This window comes from Vulpes vulpes, chromosome 2 (genome assembly GCF_048418805.1).
Source record: "Vulpes vulpes isolate BD-2025 chromosome 2, VulVul3, whole genome shotgun sequence".
In the NCBI taxonomy this organism is placed as follows: Eukaryota; Metazoa; Chordata; class Mammalia; order Carnivora; family Canidae; genus Vulpes; species Vulpes vulpes.
In genome coordinates, this window is record NC_132781.1 from 77,252,601 (window position 1) to 77,268,201 (window position 15,601).

Here is a 15,601-nt window from a genome sequence, read left to right on the forward strand (position 1 = left end):
AACTCAACACAGAGTGGCCGACACCATAAAATACTACTGGACTTCAAAGAATAAAAGCAAAACACATTCCTTTGGGTATCTAGGCAAACCTACCAAGTTAAATGTGAGGAAAAGAAACTCAGAGTATCAGCAGACTTGGACAACACTTTATGGCAAAAGACAGTACCGTAAAATATTAAAGATACTTGAGCAAAGAAAAGATGAGCCAAGGATTTTACATCAGCCAACCTGACTTTGAAGTAGAAAGGTGACAGACAAGCTGTTGTGAACATGTAATTCAGGAAATACTTCCCATGAGTGCTTCCTGAAGCATCTAGCAGAGAAGATGAGCTTCAGAAAAACAAACAGCCAGGAAAGACAGGACATAAGGACCAGGGGCCAGCATCAAATAGATATTTACCAGGAGAACAGAGCAGTAACAAAGAAGAGAGGAGAACATGTAATTATCATATATTCTGATAAAGCAATTTTAGTACAGCTATCATTAAAATTAGGGGAGGGAAGGAGGGGCATTTGAAAAGTAGTATATTATCAACCGATTGTATAGATAGTAACTGGAATGAAAGGACATGACTTCAAATGCCAAGCTGGGGGTGAAGAGGGAGGGAGAAGAAAGAACAGGCTTCTAGCTAATTTAAATGTTACTCACAGTAGGAAACCAATAGAAAATAGCACCCCACCACCACCACCAAAGAGCGAAACAAGGATATAGAAAAGTATCAGCATAAAAGCAACCAGCAGAATGAAAAAATACCAATCTCTGCCAGCACCCCAAGGAATACCAAAAGAGCAGAAAGAAAGTAGACTAACAGAAGAACACTCCAATTATTAAGTAATCTTGTTAGGGAAAAAAAAAAAAATCAAACCTGAATATCACCAAATCTCTAAATCACAAATGCATAAGAAATATAGGGAACAAAGAGCCTGTTCACCAGCACCATGGGGATGCAACCAGAAGAATCAGCAGAATCCTGCACAGGACCAGCACTCAGTTCCTTCAACGGAAATAGGGGAATAGGACCTATGGGTGGCCCAGCAGTTTAGCGCCTGCCTTTGGCCCAGGGCGCGATCCTGGAGTCCCGGGATCGAATCCTGTGTCAGGCTCCCGGCATGGAGCCTGCTTCTCCCTCTGCCTGTGTCTCTACCTTTCTCTCTCTCTATGTCTACACTGAATAAATAAAATATTATAAATAAATAAATAAATAAATAAGAAATGACTTAAAGACCACATGAACCAACTGCAATATGGAAATATCATTTGGATTCTGTATCAAATGTGTACAAATTGGTGTGTGTGCCTATTTTCATACCTATTTTTATAGGTATTATATTTCCACAGAAGAACTGTGACTCCTGTGTAATCAACAACATCGTGGGAAATACATTGACTTGGAAAGCTGTCACACTGGCATTATCACTACATATGGGGGGGGGGTAATCTTTGTATTTCACAGCTACATACTGAAAACATGTCTAGATGAAATCCCACGATGTGTGAGAGGTACCTCGAAATACTGGAAGGATGAAGTGGACAAAGATGAAACAGAAAAGGCTGCTTGCCGATCCAACTGTTGAAGCTGGATGGTAGGTATAGGAAAGTTCATTACACCATTACCTAGGTCTGAAATAGCCTTGTGCTTTATATATTTAGATATGTAGATATATATCAATTTTTATGCATATACACATATATCATTTTCGTTTTTCAGAGAGAGAGAGAGTATGAGTGCCTGGAACAGGGTTTGAGGGAGAGGGAGAGAGAGCAGCATCTTAAGCAGGGAGGGAGTGGGGCTCGATCTCACAACCCTGAGATCATGACCTGAGCCCAAATCAAGGTTTGGATGCTTAGCAAACTAAGCCATCTGGGTGCCTCTATATTTTAAAGTTAATGTGAAGTTCAATTGCTCCATCTTTTTTTTAAAGGTTTATTTATTTCTTTTTTGAGAGAGAGAACCCATGTGTCAAAACAGGGGGGTAGGGAGGGGGAGAGGGAGAGAATCTCAAGCTGACTCCCCGATGAGCACGAAGCCTGAAATGGGGCTCGATCTCACCATCCTGAAAAACCAAGAGTGGAATGCTAATGCAACTGAGCCACCCAGGTGCCCCTCAATTGCTCCATCTTAAGATAAAATGGCTACTACTAGGTTTTCAGACAACCCAAGGAATAGTCTAAAAGTTTCAGGCCCCCTACTTTTTTTTTTAACCCTTCTCTAGTTAACTAATAGCAAACTTAAACAGGGTCTATTTAAACTAGGCCCTGAAATTCTCACCCAAAACAGTGAGAACTAACCAGTGATGACTACACTAGATAAAAATAATTCCCTGACTTAGAAACACCAGTCTTCTGTCAAACGTGAAGCAAGTATATGACAGCAACGGGTCCCATCATTATTTAAGGACCCACACTTGTATATCTTAAAGCTGGTCATCTCAGCCAAATTGTTAGCTGACACCCTACCAAGCACCTGGGGAAATCTTGAAGGCCTTCCCGCCAAAGCTGTGGTCACTGGGGCCGCACCGTCTTGCCCACAACTCACAGGGGTACCACTCTCCATCACCAGATGGTCTGTATCTTGGATTCCTTCCTGAGCATCAACCCACACTATACTAAAGGTGACAAGAGTCCTACTCGATGCCCAAGAAACCGACAGAGAAGGAACTTTCTAGTCCTCAGTAATTCTCATTTGGGGGAGTCCTAGATTTGAAAACTAGAGAGCTTATTACTTCATGGATCTTTGAGAGGCCACTCTCAGGCGATGCAGAGTCACCTGAAGCCAAGCTGCTGCCACCCCACCCCGGCCACCTACGGTGACAAGAGAGTGGCACACGATGCACACAATACCTGTCCTGGGCTGAATGGCCCAGAGTCGGACACAAGCTGCCATCGGCGGATCGTAGTTATCATTAAACCCAAAGATGGTCCGATTTTAACAAGAAAAGGCTGAATTTAAAAAGGAGGTGAAGAGTCTCTAGTCCTTGGAGACGACCTGAAGAGCACTCAGGCTTGGACCCCTGGAGGATCTCTCTCAGCTGTGAAAAAGCATTCTGGTACATTCTGAGAAAAATGATTCCAAGCCTCCAGCCGGTGGGTCCTTCCAGGAAAACCTGCTCATGTGGCTCATCGTTGTTCTGGAGGCCCCTTCCCTGGGCCCCTCGCCCCTTCCCTGTCTCTCCTCTTTCCCCTTCTGGTTTGCCTTCTCCAGTCCCTCCTCCTTCCTCGTGAACCCAGGCCGCCCAGACCCCCTGAGAAACCTTTACCTTTCTCTGCTCCCCTCCCTGAGTGACCAGAACACAGAACTGAAATAAATCTATATTAAGCCGCTTTCTACGAGAGACCCTAGGCTTTCTTCTTCTCTTTCTGGGCTCTTTGTGGGGCCTGGGCTCATGAGCCAAAAAAAGAATTCACTGGAACAGAAGCCCCAAGATGATGAGGATTTTTGCTTGGTGCTCTCCCCACTGCTCTCCCCACTCCCCCGATGCTTTAACAATCCTGGATGAGCCAACCTATGAATGATAAAAGATCTTAAATTTTAAATTTTAAAAATTAAATTTAAAAAGATTTTATTTTAAAAGGTCAGTTTGAAAGATATTAGAAGGGACCAAGGGAATGAAACTGAGTCATAAGCCTACAATTTTATGGATAGAGCTGCTGGTCCAGATTTCCCATAGGGACAGAGAAGCTGGCTTACACCCCGCTAAGGACTGTCCTCACCTGCTGGCCCGCCACCACCTCAGCTCTCCAGCATCCCCCTCCCTTGGCCAGCCTCTCTTTGGAAGGCAGTCATTCCGATCCTAAGGTGATCATTTTAAATAATATCCTTGAAAATGCACAAATGTAAATTAGGCTACACATTCAGATCTACTAAAAAATTCATAAACCCTTCTACATATGCTAGTTTATTTTAAAAAGCAAAAGAGGAGGGGGGGTTCTTTTTTTTTTTTTTTTTAAGAAAGTGATGCCTTTGGGTTGAGCTAGAAACGTGTCTACTATTTCCCTGCAGTAAATACCCTGACGATACTATAAGTAGAAAAAAAATTTTTTTCCACATCCCAATTAAACCTTTTCAAGTGGCTCTTCTAATGCCATCTTTTGGATTAAGAATCCGGGTTTCATTTAACAATGACAAGAAGCCTAAAGACCACCCTGTGTGGTTTTTATTACCAGGCCAGTTCTTAAAACGAAGATCTTCCCAAGGTACATGGACTCAACATCACCCATTAAAAGAGAAATCAGTGGAAATCAGAATGGAAATGCACTTAAAACACTTCACAAGCCAAAAAGACCGAGTCGGTTTAAAAGTACCCATAGCCTTTCCAAGTAGAAGAATTCTCAATTTTTTTTTAACATGCTCTTGTTTTCTTTCAAACATGTGCCAGCCCAGTAACAGAGAGCCAATGCCCCCACCTCCCTACCCCATCACACTTCTAAAATCGCCAGTGTTTTCCCCAGAAGCCAAATCTATATTAGAAACCTTTCTATAAATACTTCCTTCCAATAAAAAGACACACCAAACAATCCCCAAAATTCTTTGTGATGATACCCCCTTTGTTCTAACTCTGCTAAGCAATTCTGCTGCTGCTTACCAGCCTACCTCCATAGGTCATTGTATGTAAATTACTGGCAGCCTGGGATTGTTTTTGAAGAATTTTCTAACACCCTTTGAAATAACCTGAGTCATCTGGGGTAAAAATCCCAAAGAAGCTAGGTATTTTGCCTCACTCACTCAACTCACTCGGAAACTTAAAAGATGCAAGCGAAGGAGTGAGGGTGTCTCCTCTTTTCATATTTCCCTATTATTTTTTTCCCACTTGGTCAGGAACAAAGGCACTCCCAGGTGAGTGCCATCACACACCTTTCTTTTTTTTTTTCACACCTTTTCTTTAAGTGATTGACTTTTCCTCCCACCAACAGCCATCTCCTCACCCAAGGCTCCCTGCTTTGGGGAGGGCAGGAAACCAGTGCCCCCAATTACCTTCTAAATGCCCTCTAGTGCAGGGTGGAGAACCCAGAACAGAACCTCAAGATGTCCTAAACCCTACAGGAGAGGTTGATTATCAAGGTTGAGAGGCTTTGCTTGTTCCTGGTTTTTTTGGAGTGGGTTTTTTTTTTTTTTTAAAGGAATGGATTTATGCAGATTGCCACACGCCTGGATTATCATTTTACTAAATATTTAAAATCTGCTAATAAGTAAAGAACCAAAAAAACCATCTAGTGCCACTACGGGACGTTGAGCCTATGAAATCTGTAATCTTGGCTGGCGGTGGGGAGGTAGGAAGGTGAGAGAGGGTAATTAGCCCTGGACTTAAAAGCAACTCAAAGTACGTATCCGTGGCCCTACTCTGGATTTGCATTGTACATGCATCATGTGTAATACATGCAAAAAGAAAGTCTGTAGTTTTTCCATTTTTTAAAGTTAATTTCTCTGAATAAGTAACTACCTGACCAGATTACACTTAACAAAAATCTCCTCACATATGGCACCGGAGGAAATACTACAATTACTGACGAATCAAAAAAAAAAAAAAAAAATCCTCAGAAATTACCCTATCTCATCTTCCAGTAGATTCTTTCCATGGGAGTCTTTTGGCTAGCTGAAACCCCTTCCTTTAAGATTCACACCTTACCCCATGCCTTCACCGAGATTTAACTCAGGCCCCACATCTTCCTCTGATTCAGCCTCTCTCCTCCAGAAGGGATGCCTATGCCTCTAATCCAGTGGTAATGAATATGCATCCTGGCTTCTGGTCCAGGACTGGTATTTAAATCTTATTACAAATCCTATTACATTAGCACCGACCCCAGCCCTTATCTTCCCATAGCTCCCAGGCTCCTTCAAGGCAGGGATCACATCTCAGAGCATCATCACACATTTCAACATGACAAGTGAAATGGCATAATCAACTGGAAGCTGTTGAATTGCAATTTCATTTCTACCGTCCTCCCTACTCGACGGCTGACTGATCTGATCTGTGCCATTGAGCCATGACCATGAAATGACCCAAGGGAAAGGGCAGATGGGAAGGGAAGTCTGGGTGGTGGGTAAGCCACAGGGCGAGCAATCCACCCCTGAGCAATCAAGGAAAAAGGACTTCCTTCATCCTCACAGGTCTCTGGGCCTAGCTGCAGCACGGCTGGCTTTCTCTCAAAATTATCAGTGGGGGGATCACAGAGCACAGTGGTTCTCAGGTTAGGGTGAATTATGATCGATTATAGATTCCTCTGGACCTCGGACGTCCTTTTGTTCCTCTTACTTTGGCACTTGGCTTAAGTGATCCCACAACTGCATGATCCACTCTGGTGAGACAGCCCCAAACCCTAAGAGATCAATAACCCAGGCTTAAGCTGTGGGTTCTTTATTGGCTATTTTCAATATGGCCAAAAACTGTGAAGAGTGGTGGATCACGTTAGAGTCGAACCAGAATTTAGAGAAACACTCTCCCCAAATCCAAGGCAGGAAAGAAGGAAAAAGTGGCTGGTGATTTTATTTAGAAACGATTTCAGACAGGCCCTTAAAGGGTCATCAGACCAGCTGAGGTAAGCAGGACCTAACCATTTCAAATGACAATTATCTGGCTCTCCTCATACTTGCAGCAAAGACCCTATAACTAGCTCTGGCAATGCAATAACGTATTTTCCAAAGCTCCAATCAAAGAATCCACCCCTCCCCGCCCCCCCAAAAAATCTCAATTTCCTTCTGGGGCAATTTAAACTATTCTCACTTTGTCCCATTCTTCACTCACATATTGCAAATATTTGAAGACTGTCATTCCCTAAAACTTCCTCACCTTATCTTCTCCAGGCTTAATAAATCCAATTTCTTTAAGTTGCCTTCAAAGGGCCTATTTGCCAAAGCTTTAATCAACTCTGTCCTCCCTCACACCCACACTGTCCATTCTGTTCTCTGAGAAAACCAACAAACACTCTTGAAAAATGGCTTCATGTGGAGAATAAATGCAGAATTATCCTCCTGCTATGTATTTGTGAAAATTTACCTTTCATTGTATGACTGACACACAACACGCAATTCCTTAAAAATCCCCAAATCCTACCATTCATATCACACAGCCATGTCCTGTTGACTTCTGGGGCACAGTTTTGCTCTTACGTGGACCCAACCCTAAGAAGATGTATCCCATTTGTATCTACCATCATGAAATGGAGTTTCAAGGAAATGTGGGCTGTAAATAGTCAATAAATAAACACAACAGAGTCCAACGCCATATTCCTCTTCCTCCCCTCAAACGGACTGCTCCTCCTCTGGCTTTATTTCCATGTATGACATAGTACCTACCACCAGTTCTCCCAGTTACCCATGCCTACTGGGAACTCCTGCTCCCCTTCCCCTCAATCTCATCCATGCCTGACACATCCAAGATGCCTGTAAATTTGCCAAGTGAATTAAGTCTGCCATCTTGATCTTCCCCACATCTCATTAGTGTTTTCCCTGCTTCCCTGAGCATGCACCCTTCACACTCAGGCCCTCACCCCTCCTTCCCCCAGAGGCCACTTAAAGAGTCTGACCATCGCTCTACCCTGCTCCCCATCAAAGCCATGAGACTGACTGTCCCCAAAGAGGCTCCTGAGAAACTCTCCCTTAGGTGTCTATACGCCCATGTTCACAGCAGCATTATTCAGAACAGCCAAAAGGGGAGAAGCCACCCAGTGGTCCATTGATGGATGAAAGGATAAACAAAATATGGCATAAACTTATACATGTGCATATGCATATGCATACATACATACACATATACATACATTTCCCTCCTTAAAGAGGAAGGAGATCCTAACATATGTTACAACGTGGATGAACCTTGAAGACATTATGCCAAGTGAACTAAGCCAGTCACAAAGACAAATCCTGAACGATTCCACTTCTATGAGGTCCCTAGAGTAGTCGAACTCGTAAATACAGAAAAACAGAATGACGGTTGCCAGGGGCTGGGGTAATAGGGAGTTAGTGTTTAATGGGCACAGAGTTTGTTTTGCAAGATTGAAAACGTTCTGGAGACGGACTGCCCAACAACGTGAACGTACATCTAAAAATGATTAGGATAGTAAATATTACGTTAGGGGTATTTTCCTAAAATGCACACACAAGCACATACACCCTCCCTTGGTCTTGGCTACCCACAGCAAGGGGGTGTCCAAGTTTTCAGGGGAGGTTGGGGATTGGATGGAATGGTGGAGTGAGCAGCCCTGGCCTGATGGTGAGCAAAACCCAGAGAGCCACTACGGGGTCAGGTCCACACTAGCCCTGACCTCTCAGCTCTTTTCAGAATCTGGACCGGGACGCCTGGGTGGCTCCATGGTTGAGCATCCGCCTTCAGCTCAGGTCATGATCCCAGGGTCCTGGGATCGAGTCCCACATGGGGCTCCCCGCAGGGAGCCTGCTTCTCCCTCTTCCTATGTCTCTATCTCTCTCTGTGTCTCTCAGGAATAAAACACTAAATAATCTTTAAAAAAAAAAAAAAGAATCTGGACCAAACGCAACAATAAATATTCCCTCCCTCCAATGTTCCTTGAGGCTAATCAAAGAGCCCACCTTTCCTGCCTCTCTTCCCCTTCGATTCCCTACCCACACCAACCACCACACCAACTGGAAGATGTGACAATCCTCAAATAAGATCCTAAGACTTGTCCTCTGTTCCCACGGTTTTTTCCCAATTGAAGCCTCAACTACACTCTACCCTCCAACGCACAGAAATCACTTTGCACTTCTTTTGACACCAAGTTGGATTTAAATTGGAGGCTCTGCTCTCAGGCCCCCCTCCCCTCTGGCCCACACCTGTAGTGCCTGCAAGGACCAAGGCCTAGGGATTGACAGATCTTCCTAAGACCCGTTCTGAAAGGTTTACTGAGCATTTACTATGTTCAAATGCTGCACAAGTGCTGGAGAACGGGAGATGTTAAGCTCACATCTACGGAGCACCGCTGTGTGTCCAGCCTGAGGCAAAGGCCAAGGTCAGCCGGGTCCCTCACTCCTAGGGAAGGTGGTCACAGAAAAACCCCTCACTCTTGAGGTGCTTTCATCCCACTTCACAAAGTAACAGGGTCCCTGGACCCTGGACCCACTTATTCACATTGAGAAAATGGCCATTCTACAGACTTGTCCCCTCCTGAACTTTCGTCTGGAAATCTGGATCCACCAAGACAGGCCTAAGAATAAAGTGGAACAAAGAACCCGGGGGAGAACTATGCATTGCCACTACCAGCGGATTTTTTTTTTTTTAAAGCTAGACATGAAGTGTACACATTTCTCACCTTAGTACCAAAAACAGCCCTCTACAAAATCTGGTTTCAAACCATTTCCAATTTTTTTTCTAAGAGACAAAGCTGAAAGAGGGCCATGGAATCAGCCTCATGTGGAGTTCCCATGCTGTCCCCGTGAGACACCATGCTAGGGCATGTGATCCCCTTTTGGGAGCCCATGCCATCATCCCCGGGTCACACATGAAGGACTGAGGCTTACAGAGAGGAAGAGTCCTCACCCAGATCGCACAGGTGGCAAGGGGCCCAAGTGGACACAAACCCCAGGTGGTCCCGTTTAGGAGCCCAAGGTCTTAACTCTGATGCCACCCGCCCTGGATAACAATTTAGCCTGACGTTTGCAAGTGTGGAAAACGTAACCATCAGAAAAGGAGGCAGGTACCCAACAAAGTGTGTGGTAACCAAAATATAGCATGAAGGCCAGAGCATAGGATGAATGGAAAAACCAGCAGATGTGAATGTTTTCACTGGAGAAATCGTCTGAGTTGTTTGTCTTTCTGGGGGAGAAAAAAAAAAAAAAGTTCAACATCCATCCAGTCTCCGAGTAGGGATTCCCAACAGTTAGGTCAAAAGCTATATAAAACTCAAAACAAGAAGTAAAGTTTATTTCACGTTAAAAGCTGTCATGTTAGTACTTAATTGGTACCTTGCATGAAAGGTTCCAAAGAGAAACCGTCAAATTCTACATCCTCACAGAGCTCACTCACTCATTAGGTGCCCATCCCATCCCAGGCCCTGTGCCAAGCATCTGGACAAGAATCTCTTTCTGATTTTTAGGACAATCATATGAGAGTAGGCATGATTTCCATCTTGGGGAAAACAGTAATTCCTATTTTACAGATGGTAATTATTGACTGACATGTATTGAGCTTGTACTGGCAACCATTCTAAAAACGCTACACGTAGAACAGATTTACTGGAACAGAATGGTTTCGTAATTTAAAGTCACACAGCTGAAACGAGGGTGAAAAAGGAAATTCAGTGGGGTGACAGACTTGCTCCAAGCCCCCAAAGGTCTCAGCCACGAAGCCAGCAGACTAATTAATACAAGGCTGTCTTCACTCCTTAGGCCTGCGCTCTGTCCCCTAGGTACCTGTCCATCAAATACCTGTCCACCAGGTACCTGTCCACCAAATACCTGCCCACCAGATACCCATCCACCAAATACCTGTCCACCAGGTACCTGTCCACTAGGTACCTGCGTGGCCCATCTATGCTCACCAGCGCCTGAGGCTTAAAGCCTACAATGTCTTAGGGCTGGCAGCAAAGAGTGGTATCTCCTGGAGCCTCCTAAGGAGCACAAGTCCCATCTAAAGAGGCAGAGTTTTCCGTTCTTCAAGAGAACAGAGAAATCGAGAACTTGACATAAATTCTCCAGATTTTTAAGCACTGCCTCGATGTTTTCCTAAAAAGCAGCATGTGGGGGAAAACAAAACAAAACAAACATGTCCAGGGGCCAGCAGCCGGTAAAGTCTCCCTACTTAGTTAGAGTCTGAAGTCAAAAGTTGGGCTGTCTCGGGTCCCAAACGTCCAGAATCAGAGGTCCTGGGCCAGGCTTCCTCAGAGTCCCCTCCCCTTCGACACAGATTTACCCTGGCTCTGCCCTCGACTCACACCGGTACCTCTGCTTACTCCCTGGCAGGTGCTCCTCGCTCTGGACTTGCAGTCACAAAGCCACCTTATCCTTATTCAAGTTACAGAAACCGCCTATGAAATTTTGCACACTTGAGATTCCTTCCAAGGCCTTTCAGTCCCTTATTTGGAAAGTCCCCTCCCGTGCATGCTGCAAAACAAAGAACTTCCCTCGTCCCAGCCTGTGGACCCTCCAACTAAATCCATTCTGGAGCCAACGCTGCTGCAGCCTTGACCACTGCCTCGGAGAGGTTCTCATCCTGCAAGGCCAGCTTTAAGATTTCTGCTCGGGACACCAGGACACCGTGGCTCATTTCCCGGTGTCCTCTCATCGGCTGGGGGCGGGGAGACTTGAGGAAATGAGTCAAAATCCTAAGGGCAACTTCTGGCAGCTGTCAACAACAGCAGCAAAATCCATCAGCACAACAACATCTGTCCCTAAACAAACGCGCACGACCAGGGAAGCCCACGAGACACTTGGCACGTTTCTGATGCGGATGTGTTTGGGGTTATGAGTGGTAAACTGCCTTTCTGGCTCAACTGTGCCCATTCAGGGTAAATGGCCGGTGGTGTGAACTCATTCCTGGGAGTCTGCTCTTTCACAGCTATGCCACAAGTATATGATAATGCTAAGAGCATTTTAATTTTTTGGAGAGGGGGATGGAAACAAAAAATCTCAACTGACTTTCATCATCATTTGAGAGACCATTGGTCTTCATTTCCGAGGCCTTAGGAATGGGACAGCTAACACCTAGAGCCCTCAGGAGCAGGGTCAGTTGCCTAAGTACCCCCCCATCAAAGCTATATTGAATGATTCCCCCTCCCCAGTGAATACTTCCCTCAAACTGAGAACACTTTAAGTCAGACGTCCTAAGACAGGCAATTCTAGGTTTTGTTTTTTTTTACCAAAATTTGGAGGGCCATCCCATATTCTCAGAGCCTCCAGCGATACCCCAGCATACAATATGTGCTCAGTGAATAGCTTCAAATGATCTCACAACTGATTCTGTTAAGGCTGTGAATGGATATACAGTTGGGCTAATGTCAGACTTCACCATTGATGATTTTGATAACAGACTTATCCTCAGCCACTGTCTCCAGCTATAAAAATGGTAAGGATGGTAAGACTACTGCCTCCAGGGCTTGTTGGGAGGACTAGAAATACCACATGAAACCCTCTCCCAGACTCCCCCACCCCAAAACACGGACCTAGCCCAGTTTTGAATAAAAAACAACTACACAACACACAAAATGAAATGTAAGGCACTTCAGAGAATGCATCGCAATAACACAGCATACAGACTTTATCAAGTCATAAAAAAAAAATGTGTGGATGAGGGGGAAAGATCAGAATGGGGCTAAGTGACTTTGCTGGGATCCCTTTACAGAACCACCGTATTATTCCAAACAGGATAAGAACCAAAATGTCCCTTGGCCAGCTGCTGGGTATGACTCTGGCCTCACACCTGCAGGAACGAGAGGAAAGTGTGATTCACTATTCCTGGCAGGCTCGTGTTGCCGGGCACAGGAGTTGTAAATACTGAGGGGAGCGGTGATGGAGGGTCCTACAGAGTTGGCACCTCCCAGGTTGTATTCAAAGGGAAACAAGGCAAAGGTGGGGACTGGGGAGGGAGCAGGAATAAACCACACCCCCCTGCTTTAGCATAGGGCTGGAGCAGTAGCAACCACCAGTGGTTCCCCAGAGGGGAGAGGCAGAGCAATTTCAGGGAGCCAGAAAGGAATCAGGGAAAGAATTGAGAAAAATTGTAGTCTACACCCAGAACACTGGAAGAGGAGAATGTGGAACCCAAAGGATCCTTCATGATGCCGATGCCTCACTGTTCTCTGGAGGACACTGGGACCTCCAGAATTTAAATGACCTGCCAAGGGCACACCGCTAATACATGCTGCAAAAAGGAGAACGAGAAGGGCAGCTCAAGGCTCTGTCACTATACCACACTGCCCCCCAGGAGCCAGCCCTAAAACTCCCTCTGCCAAAAATCTATTGAAGGGAGCAGGATATTCATGAAGACAGAGGCGACCGATTCATGTAATTTTTAAAAAGGGAACTATTCTGCGTGGTCTGTCTTTTCTGGCGCCCTATTCGGGTCCCTGAACATACCTTAGCTGCAATTTAAAATGCCAAGGCACAAAGACAGGAGGACCAAATGTGTCATTTGAAGCTTAGGCGGTCAAATCCGCCACGGAAACCGGGCCCTGGTTCCTGATCCACGCCCCCCCCCCCCCCCCCATCTCACAGGGTCCAGATGCAAGGCCTCTCTTCCTCCGCACAATGCCTCCTTCCAAGCCCGGGAGCAGGCCGGCTGGACCCGGGGACTTTAGGGGAACGGGCCGGCGGTCAATGGAGTACACGACAGTTCATAACGATGCTTCCTTTTCTTTCTTTTTTTTAAGCCCCTTAAATTCCAGTTCAGACTCACTTTCTGTCCTTGCACCATCGGGATGGCCTTAAAGGGTTTTTGCAAAAAAAAAAAAAAAAAAAAAAAAAAAAAATGACCTGGGTTTTACGGCTTAGCCCGGCGCCCTGCACTCGCTCGTGCACTAGCGACACCCAGAAAAAAAAACGGGGGGGGGGGGTGCAGGGGAGGGGAGGAATCTGACCCAGGGCTTCCAGGAGCCTGCGAGTCCTCCTCCTCCTCCTCCTCCACCACCGCCTTCAGACCCAAGTTCCCGCGCACACAGAACCGGGTTTTCGGGACAGATGCAAGCACGGTTTGCAGAAAGTTCCACTGCGTCTCCCACCCCCGCCCCCGGCGGCCCCGGAGTGCAGCTGTCACGTGGGGCGGGGTGCTGCAGATCTCCCAGCTCCCGGGAGGACGCGGCCCCGCGGCTCCAGGGCGCAGACCCGGCTCGAGCGGCTCGCAGAGCCCCGCCGGGCTGTCGGGCGGCGGCGGCGGGGGCGGGGGGGCGCCCAGCGCGCGGTCCCTGCCTCCCGGCCGCTCGGAGGCGCGTGGCAGGAAAGAAACGGCCCCGCGGCGGAAAGGGGCGAGCCTCCGGCGTGGGATCCACAGCAGAAAGTCTGCAGCCTAGCGGCTGCTTTGCACGCGCCCTGCCCAAGTTGTCCCCGCAGCCGCCGCCTCCGGGCTCAGGGGTCCGGTCCCCGGGCGGACACGCCTATAGCCGGGGGCGGGGGGACCCGGGGGGCGGCGGCGGCTCTGTCCCCAGCTCCGGGCCGCAAAGGGCGCCCGCGGTGTGCGGAGGGGCCTCGGCAACTTCGCCCTCGGCGCGGCCGCGAACCTGCGCGCTCCGGCCACACGCGCAACTTTCAACAAAAGGAAGCAGCGGCCGCGCCTCGCCGCGCGGAGGTAACGCGCTGGGTGCGGACCCGGCCCCGCCCGCCCGCCCGCCTCGGCCCCCGCGCGCCCCGCGCACAAAAGCCGCCCCGACCCGCACAGCTCGCGCCCTCCCGCCCCGCGCCCCCGCCGCCCGCCCCAGGGGCTCCCCGCGCAGGTGAGCGAGGCAGCGCGCGGGGCGTCCCGGGCACGCCTCGAGCCTCCGGAGGCGGAGGAGCACGGGCACCGGGGGTCGTCGGCCACCCCTGCGGACCCCCACCCCCACCCCCGCCCCCGCCCCCGGCCCCGGCCCCGGCCCCGGCCCCGGCCCGCGGGCTGCAGCCCCGGGGCGCGCCGGCGGCGCCGGGGTGGGCACGCGGGGGGCGCGCCCCGGGGGCCCACCTGTCTGGACGCCGAGCTGCAGGAGCAGGACGCAGAGGAAATCCCAGGCCCCGCGAGCGCCTCTCATCGCGGTGGCTGCGCCGGGACCGGAGCTCCGCTCCCCGTTCCTGCTCGCGCCCAAGTGCACGGAGCGCGGCGGAGCCGAGCCCCCAGAGCGGCGAGCGGCGAGCGGCGAGCGCCGAGCCGGCCCCTCCTCCCAGCGCCCTCCCTCCGCGCGGCCACGCCCCTTCCCCGCGCCCCTCCTCGCCTCCCCCCCGCCCGGGGCTCGCGGGCCGCCGCGCCTCCGACGGGCTGGTCCCGGGGCCCTGCACCGCGCCCCCTCCCCGCCTCCCCTGTGATGTGGTCGCGCCCGGCGCGGCTCCCGGGGAGGGGCTGTGAAGCCGGGCACCCAGCGCACCTTAGGGCGCGGGCCCGCCACCTGGCAGGTGCTCCCCAGACAATGAGGTCCGCTCCGGGGCGGGGGGTGCAGGAGCCGGCAGGGGCGGGGCGCGCCGGGCACTAGCGGCGAGGCCCCCGCTCGCTCTCCCCTCCCGTCCGTCGAGGGGGCCCCAGGGGGCGCCTGACCCGAGCGGGCGCAGGTCGCTCCCTCCGCCCGGCTCCACCTGCTCCGCGCCGGGAGCGCACCGGCGGCTTCCCCGGGGCGCTGCGGCCTCCGCCCGCGGACCCCGCCGCGGCTCTCGGAGGAGCGGGCTTGGCTTGCGAGCCGGGCCGGGGAGAGGCGGCCGCGGCGAAGTTTGCTCTGGGAGCCCGCGTCTTTAGACGACTTTGCGCCACAGTTGCAGCGCTAAGCAATTCGGGAGCCCCCGACCCCCGACCCCCCAGCCCCGCACCCCGGCCGATCGCTCGGCGCCCCTGCCTCGGAGCCAGAGCACCGTCCCCGGTCCCCTTAGCTGCCCTAACCTGCACCAGGGGCAACGTATTAGTAAAATAATTCTCTTCAACCAGCTTCCACCGCCTGGGAGGGGCTCCGCCCGAGGCTACCCCGGGCTTTGCCGCTCCTCCGGGC

At 49.7% G+C, this 15,601-nt stretch overlaps 1 protein-coding gene across 4 annotated transcripts in view; it reads right to left on the reverse strand.

Annotated features, from left to right (window-relative positions):
* The window catches only part of KIT (KIT proto-oncogene, receptor tyrosine kinase), an 83,768-nt gene extending 68,952 nt beyond the window's left edge, over positions 1–14,816 (reverse strand). For 2 of the 4 annotated variants that reach the window (XM_072748986.1, XM_072748983.1), the window contains exon 1: positions 14,596–14,816. In XM_072748986.1, coding sequence (XP_072605087.1) covers positions 14,596–14,662 — 67 coding nt within the window. In that variant the 5' untranslated portion in view covers positions 14,663–14,816. The remainder of the gene's footprint in view (positions 1–14,595) is intronic. The other 2 variants (XM_072748984.1, XM_072748985.1) reach the window with 1 other exon arrangement.
* Positions 14,817–15,601: the final 785 nt, after the last annotated feature.